The following is an 8,603-nucleotide window of genomic DNA, read 5'->3' as shown; positions in this document are numbered from 1 at the left end:
TAAAAAATAACACTTTTTTTTTAAATGCAGCAAACAAAAAAAAAGGTCATAATTTTGGCTACTCACCCTCATGTTGTTCCAAACCTGTATGAGTTTATTTCTTCTGTTGAACACAAAAGAAGATATTTTGAAGAATGTTGTATATCACACATCTATCACATGGAAATTATAGCCTAAATATTGTTTTAATAGCCTACATTTGCATTTAGGATGGTTGAAACATCACAAAAAGTAGTAGGCTACTTCGTCTTGAGACTTCCTTTAGGTTTAATGAATTGATGAAGTGTAAATGTATTTTCATGTGCGCCATCTATTTGAAGTTTTATGAGCAAACACCCCAGTTTATCAGTATGACGGGAGCTGTAGTTTATAGGCGATTCTTGATACCAAACGCTGGAGCAAAATCTCCTCCTAGTCTTAAAGTTCAGTTAGGCAGACTGTGAAGATATGAGCTTCTTGAATAGATCGGTCAGAAAGGCTTAGGCTAAATACACTTGATTGGAAAGGCTTTACAGTGGATCCACCGCTCGATGAAAAGTTGTCGACTGGCAAATTAAGTGTGAAACTTCTCACCTCCGAAGAAACGCATTTTTAAAACGACAGTTTGACAACTGTCAGGCGCGTCCAAGGCTCCAACGAAACGCAGTTTGTTTTTTTGTTCTGTTTTGTAGTTTTACTATCCACGTAAACCTAGACGCAGAGAACAGCCAGCTCCGCCTAACACGACTTTAATTTTACAGAAATAAAAATAAAAGCTTTCTTTCTTCTGCATATATTTGTCATGTAGTTGAGATTGCTGAAATGCAGCAGGAGCGGTTACTCAAAGTACTTGTCATTGGAGATTTAGGTGTGGGGAAGACTTCCATCATAAAGCGTTATGTGCATCAGATTTTTTCTCAACATTACCGCGCAACTATCGGTGTGGATTTTGCTCTGAAAGTCCTGAATTGGGATCACCGGACAGTCATTCGACTGCAGCTGTGGGACATTGCAGGTCAGTTACTGATGTAGCCAATACATTCCTTGCCTTTGCCTGCAATGTTAATGATTGTCAGTAAGTTAAGTCACAGGCTACCTTATCAAAAAACCAATAAGCCTATGTAAAGAAATGAACATATGGGTAATTGAGAGGAGATTTCAAGCAGTGACAGCAGTGTCCTACAATTTGACATGCTATAGCCTACCATTCTAAAACCATTCAACAAAACGTTTAAATCGTGTATAGGCTACTTAGCTACATTCCTTGCATTATCTATGCAGTTTTTAGGACATAACCTAAACTCTTGATATAGGCCTATAAGAAAACGTCGCTGTTGTGATGTCTGTCAGATAGTATTCCATAAGGCTATATATTTATGTTGTCTTAAATATAAAATCAAGTGCTAAAACAATGTTCAGCAATAAATTCATTGTACTTTTTATACCACTTTGAATTTAATTACTGAAAATTGAGCAAAAAGCCTGGAAACTCACAAATGAACTAACAATAATTAAATAAAGTAACAAATTAAATGGAAATGAAATTAGATAAAAAGATGAAAACATTTGTAACCGTGTTTAGAAAAAAAACATGATGTCAGAAAAATTATTTCTAACAACCAATTTCCTAGCACTGATGTTTTATTGACCATCCACAGTGAATCGCGCACCATTACAACATAATACTTGATCTTAAGAAAAATAATCACACACAAAAAGAAAGAAAGAGATGAATAATATTACTGGAGTAATGCCTTAAACATTTGGCTTGGACACCATACATGCATTCCAAAGCATGCCTTGTTTGGGATATTTTTTCTTCTCTCAGCTGTTGTGAGTGACCTCACAGTGCTATGAATCCCTCTTTGTGTTTATGCTCAGATTAAACTAAAGCACAGGGGCAGGAATGTGTGTCCCGTGTTTATATTAACTGGTCTGGTCTCGTGCTTATATTGGTCTCATGTGAGAACACTCAAAAACCTTTCCATCGCTCTCACGTGCACAAAATCGCACCAGAAAACAATGCTTTAAATTCAACATGGCTGACAGAATGGAATACTCAGAGATGTGTTTACAAAACTCTGAAAATTACAGTTAGGTTTTTGTTTGTCATGTTTGTAATAAGATGTTAAATTCACAAACACTGATACGATTTAAATAAAGATTTCTATCAGCATAGTTTATTGACTGTGAAAGCATGTAATATGGATGACTGCACCCTTGAGCATGGACTTAACTGAGAAAAATAGATTGCACGACAGTCTCATCCCCAATTGAATGCAGTAGTTTATGACCTCACAGAGGACCTTATAAGATCGAATTTCAAGATACTGCACTGCGAACCCTGTGTATTAGCTGTGACAGTCTAACTAGCCTCAGTCTGCCTTGATTTTCAGCATGATAACGCATTAATAGCTACATATTAGGTCCTCCATATAAGATCTTCCACAAAATTCCTATTTTTTCCACCATCAGGCCGAATGGTCCTCGTTGTGAAACCGTGCTGATCCAGACATGTTTACGTCACCATCTTTTTTCCCCCATGTGGTGCTGTGAAATCAGGAGTAGAATGGTAATTAGAAAGGTAAAAGTTCCCAGACTAGCCACAAAGGATATTTATTGACATAATATTATATGAGTAATATATTAATGAGTTAGCTTATAGCGTAATGTGCCTCGCTGATGAAAATGAGTGTGGAAAAATACTTAAAAATAAAGGTTGTTTTTTGGCATCTTTGGTTCCGTTAAAGGGATAGTTCGGCCAAAAATGATATTTAACCCATGATTTACTCACCCTCAAGCCGTTCGAGATGCATATGTCAATCTTTTTTCAGACGAACACATTTTCAGTTATTTTAGAAAATGTTTTAGATCTTTCAGTGGTTATAGTGTGAAGCTATGGGGTCCACCTCCTCCAATGCCTTCTGAGGGTAATCCGTGCGGTTTTGTCGTAAAAATATACATAATTTAAAACTTTATAAATGAAAATAACTGGATTCCGGTAGCGGTCGACGCACGTTCACGGAGATGGATGCTGGCGTATGACGTAGGACGTAGCGTAGGAAGCGTCGTGACGTAGAACGAACGTGACAGCGCAGCCAGAGAGCAGAGCAAAACAAAAAATCTATGTTCGTTCTACGTCACGACGCTTCCTACGCTACGTCATACGCCAGCATCCATCTCCGTGAACGCGCGTCGACCGCTACCGGAAGCCAGTTATTTTCATTTATAAAGTTTTAAATATGTATATTTTTACGACAAAACCGCACAGATTACCCTCAGAAGGCCTTCATTTATCCCCCTGGAGCCGGATGGATTACTTTTGTCAAGGATGCATGCACATTTTGGGACTTGGAGGAGGTGGACCCCATAGCTTCACACTATAACCACTGAAAGATCTAAGACATTTTCCAAAATAACTGAAAATGTGTTCGTCTGAAAAAAGATTGACATATGCATCTCGAACGGCTTGAGGGTGAGTAAATCATGGGTTAAATATAATTTTTGGCCGAACTATCCCTTTAAGAACCTTTAAAGGGAGAGTTCACCCAAAAAAGAAAATTCTGTCAGTAATTACTCATCCTCATGTTGTTCCAACCCCGTAAGACTTTCGTTCATCTTCGGAACACAAATGAAGATATTTTTGATGAAATCTGAGAGCTGTCTCACTCCTTCATAGGCTGCTAGGTAATCGATATCTGCCATCCCTGAAAAGTTAGTAAAGATATCGTTTAAATAGTCCAAGTGACTACAGTGGCTCAACCTTAAGTTTATCAAGCGACAAAAAATCTTTCATTTTCTTCTGTGTGGGCCTCTGAGTGAGTTCACGTAGTGTAACAGCGCAGCGCTTCTGGGTTGTACGTCAGAACGTAGGCTCACTGTTGGCCGACACTGGTCATGTGTGTGATGCTGGCCAATAGTGAGCCTACGTTCTGACGTACAATGAAGCCTATGAAGGAGTGAGCCAGCTGTCAGATTTCATCAAAAATATCTTAATTTGCGTTCTGAAGATGAACGAAAGTCTTACGGGCTTGGACCAACATGAGGGTGAGTGATTACTGACAGAATTGTCATTTTTGGGTGAACTAACCCTTTAACATCCATTGCACAAAAGGTTCTTTTTAGTGGAAAAGTTTCTTTAAATTCTTCAGCACGGTTGAGCACAATAAGCTAACTATGCTGAGAAATCTGGGATGAATGGTGAACCGCTCTCAAATGCAAATGCAAATGCAAATGGATCCGTTCTGACAGAATTAAGCTTTTCCCGTGTGGTCAAGCTCATGTCATGTCTATGTTGTCTGCAGTCAAGGAAACCATTTCAAGTTTTGCCAGTCTAAGAAAAGAAAAAAATATTGTGAAATAGCACTTCAAGACCATAAAACAAGAAAAAATATGACTTAAATAAAAAAACATAAACTATCTTTCACTTATTTTTTTCTTTATTCACAGGACAAGAGAGGTATGGCAACATGACACGCGTGTATTACAGAGAGGCCGTAGGGGCACTTGTGGTTTTTGACATGACTCGTGCCTCCACTTTCCAAGCTGTGTTGAAATGGAAAAAAGATCTTGATTCTAAAGTTGCCCTTGGCAGTGGGCGTCCTCTGCCAGCTGTCCTGCTGGCCAACAAGTGTGACCAACAGAGATATGGTTTATGCTCCAAAATGCCCAAACTCGACAATTTCTCTAAGGACCATAATTTTGTGGGTTGGTATGAGACGTCTGCGAAGGTACAAATTATAGGCTTTTTTTTTTTACTATTATATTAACCTTGCTAGTACTAGCTGCACATGTTAAAAGACATTTCTACTCATATTCTTCCTTCCTCTTTTTTTTTTTAACAGGACAACACAAACATTGATGCAGCCATCATGTGTCTTGTGCAAAATATAATGGCCGTCGATGAGGAGAATGTTCCTGTGGAATCAGACAACAGTGTACTGATCCTGCCTGCTTTTGATTATAACCTAAAAGAGCGCAGTGACTCTAGATGTTCTGCCTGCACAAAATTCCAGTCCAGCTGAAAACCCAACAGTGAATTATAGAGTGAGATGGCGAAAAGAACAGAGTGGGGAAGAAAAATACAGAGAGAGAGTGAGAGAGAAAGAGAGAGAGAGGTCACACCCTTTGTTGGGCCTTCAAATTGTGCTGAAGTAAGCGTTTGTGGGAAAGACAAGACCATGAAGCCTTAACACTTACATGCACTTACATTTAGACATGCCAAAAACAACAATGTCATCAATAAAACATGCAGCGTTTACAAAGAGTTTTCTCTGATAAATACTTAATGTTAGACTCACAACTAAATAAAGCTCTTGCAGCAAAAAAACAGTGTGCACATCTGCATCTGTTAAAGCCTCAGACTTAAATGCTGCATCCTAAAAATGTGTGCATGCATTTACATAGTGTGGGGGTGTGCTGTTTTAAATCCAATCTACTATAAGCTCATGTACACTCAACAGATACTTGAGCTTCAAAAACACAGTTAATGTCACCATGAAATCAAAATGGACAATTCTTATTTTTTTTATGGGATATTTATTATAAATAATTTATCCGTGCACATCAATACTTTTTAAAAAATTCATGTGCCCTCGTAATCGTTAATCAAAATAACTTTCCCTCCCGACATCTCTTTGATGACATGTTTACCACAACCATCCAATCAATTCCCGATAGACCCTTTTCACAGACTGCGTTTCCAGTTATCAACATCCCAAATTTCATATTTTCATATAAAAAAAATTAATAGCCTACACATTTATAACGCCATGTTAGTAAATGTCAAGAAACGAAATAACGCTGCTGCGATTTGACATCTTTCTCTCTGACCAACATAATCAATCTTTATTTTTTCCCTTTTTTTGGAAAATCGTGGAAACTATTACATTTTTTTTTTCTTTTGCTATTGGATCAAATTGAAATACAAAAATTATATTTGCTGTCATCTCCCGTTCACCGCTAGAAGTTTACCCAAGTGTAACAGCTTCCGCTTCTGAGAACCCTGGAAATGTGACAGAAGAACCAAGTCCCGCCCTACATTTTTGTTTTGTTTGAGAAGCCGTTTCATTTGGATATATACGTCACAATAGGGAAGAATAGACTAATGCAACTTCCGTTTCATGCCGACTTTAAGTGACTAGCCCATTGCTGCTTATCAACCTGAGATATTTTTGGAATTTTAGGACAGATGCAGACCAAAGATGGAAAGCCCATCTGAACCAGCTAGACCAAATACTGTCTGTAGTGCTTTCTTTAGAGATATGCCTGCACACATGACAGTATTTGACTTGTTATAGCTTATACAAAAAAGAAAGTTATTATTTGATGTGTATAAGGTATTTTATATCGGATGATGGATGATGTAAGATCTTGAAATGATATGATTTTATATGAATAAAATTCAAAGAAAAGCAGTCATGTGCCAGCATTCAAAATATATCCCATTACTGTGAATAGCATGGAATTCACACAGTCGAGTGTTATGTCTGTGTGCGCCCATATGCAAAAAAGAAAAGAAAAAAGGAAAGCAATTGCTTCAGACAAGTAATTGCACTGAATTGTCTCGGCTGACGCTGAGGAGGCGCGTGCCTAGTGTAAATGTGTCACTGGATGTTTGAATGTTTTTATGTCATGTTACCCATATGCTTTCTGTCTGCTCACAGCAGTCATTTTTCACTGTGTTTATCCTGACTTGCCATAATCCACTGATTTTCCATCTGTCTACTAAATAGGCTTCACTTTTCCCACATTATCTGAGGAAGTGTTTTGGACTGTTTATCTGTATAATTGCATCTTGTAGCTACAATACAATGTGTTTATCATCTCACAGTACAGTAATCATGTCTCAATTTGTTGCTCTCTGCTCGTTGGACTGCTTTAGTCCTCTTTGCCTCATTAGAGTCTGCCACATAGAGCGTGTCTAACAGTGACCTTTAACTAAGCCTATACTTTTTATTCAGAGGCCATGATGATGAATAATTTTATGGTGCTTATATATGACATAAGTCTTTCCTCAAAAACTAAACTGACTTGCATGTCGTGTACACAACAGCTTGAGCAATGCAAAGCTTTTCTGTTTTTAATGGTTTATCCTGAGAACTTGCAGTATTAGCAAATATGCACATTTTGATATAATAACAATAACAACACAATAAATAAAAGTAATTATTTAAATAATTTCCGAATTTAGTGAGCATAATATTAAAAAGACTTGAAGCTGTGTCCTATTATGAATAAACCGTTACCATCATTATTCCCCTTATTAAAATGGTGTACAATTCTATAAATTAAAAAAAAGAAGAACTCCTGCTGCTATGGTTTGTCAGCAGGAGACAGTCAAATATTCAACCCTCAACATGATTTTGTACAGCTAGTAAAGAACTGATGAATTGAAACTGGATATAATATCAGCATTATATGAACTATATAATTGCATCTTCGTGTGATACAACGCTTAAAATCTTTTTTAAACTTTTTTTTTTTTTTAAACAACCCATGAATGATCCATTGTGTGATGACACTTAATCATAAGAATTACCCACAGGAAAGATCATTACACACATCAAATGCTTAAGAACAAGTGAGGCGTGATTTCTTTCCAACGTTATTAATTGTGCATCTGAAGGGTGATGATAGCTATATGATTTTGAGAGGTAATGGTTATCGTTTGGAACAATATGAGGGGTGAGCTGGACGCGCTAATGATAGAGCATTAGAGCATCGCACAGTGCTGTAACTGTAAGCGTGTTGTATTTCCAGCCTTGGGCAATAATTGTAGGTCTGACAGCATTCCCGGAGGATAGGCTATTGATTGCTTTACAGTTGTGTTGTAGGAGTAAAACCGTGAAGGAGTCTTGCTCATTCGACGACACTCCATGCAGCCGAATGATGCGAAGGCGATAGTGTCACGCCGCGTTGTCTTTACGGACTGAGCAAAGGGAAATCCGTAAAAGTGCTTTGGTCAGGAAACTTGGCTACCGGCTTTCTGCTCATCGGGGATGTCGAAAGGTCAACGACTGTTGGGACCAAATCACCTTTGAAAAAAACGGAAAGAGAGGCGGTGCAAGATGTTTTCTTGAAATCAAGTTTGAGCAGATATTTTGTTGCAGCACAACTGGGTGACGGTGGTATTATGTCTGCCTATCCAAAACAGGCCATTTAGAAGTGATTCATCAATATAATTTTCAAAAATAAAATGAAAAAGATTGTTTTGCTGCCTCCAAGGATGCTGTGGATGGGGACAGAATTGCTGCTTCTTTTTATTTTCCCATTGTACTGCCTTGAATCATTTGCTTATAAAATATTGTTTATATGGTCCATTGTGTTTTTATTATTGCTTTTTATCTTATCAGACAGCCTTCCTCTTCATTTATTAATCTTGTAAGTGTAACAGTTTTTAGTTGTATGCTGTGTGTCTATTAACTGGTGTATCTATTCTGTTATATAAAAGTGTTTCAGTGAATTTCAAGGTGGACCTGTAAAATTAATAGAAAAAGTCACAAAACAACCTGAAACAACACACATCAAAATTAAAACATAAAATTAATGTCTTCATTAACACATATACAAGCCTTATAAAGGAATAAAATGAATACATGTGCATTATGCAATAGCCTACAATG

General features: G+C 37.5%; 1 protein-coding gene across 1 annotated transcript; it reads left to right on the top strand.

Moving 5' to 3' along the window:
• The first annotated feature begins 369 nt into the window (after positions 1–369).
• Positions 370–6,809, top strand: LOC311286952 (ras-related protein Rab-32). Its single transcript, XM_084403427.1, has 3 exons — positions 370–994; positions 4,429–4,709; positions 4,824–6,809. The coding sequence occupies exons 1-3, from the start codon at positions 802–804 to the stop codon at positions 5,001–5,003; spliced, it is 654 nt and encodes a 217-aa protein (XP_084259553.1). The 5' UTR covers positions 370–801; the 3' UTR covers positions 5,004–6,809.
• The last annotated feature ends 1,794 nt before the right edge of the window (positions 6,810–8,603 follow it).

The sequence above is a fragment of the Rutilus rutilus genome (assembly GCF_951802725.1).
Source record: "Rutilus rutilus genome assembly, chromosome: 3".
NCBI classification, from domain to species: Eukaryota; Metazoa; Chordata; class Actinopteri; order Cypriniformes; family Leuciscidae; genus Rutilus; species Rutilus rutilus.
This window is presented reverse-complemented; position numbering and strand designations above follow the sequence as displayed.

Bases quoted from the DNA above. Each gene is read 5' to 3' on its own strand.
- LOC311286952 (XM_084403427.1), top strand. From the start codon at position 802: ATGCAGCAGGAGCGGTTACTCAAAGTACTTGTCATTGGAGATTTAGGT. The intron at 995-4,428 runs GTCAGTTACTGA...CTTTATTCACAG, and splicing joins GCAGCTGTGGGACATTGCAG to GACAAGAGAGGTATGGCAAC. The intron at 4,710-4,823 runs GTACAAATTATA...TTTTTTTAACAG, and splicing joins GGTATGAGACGTCTGCGAAG to GACAACACAAACATTGATGC.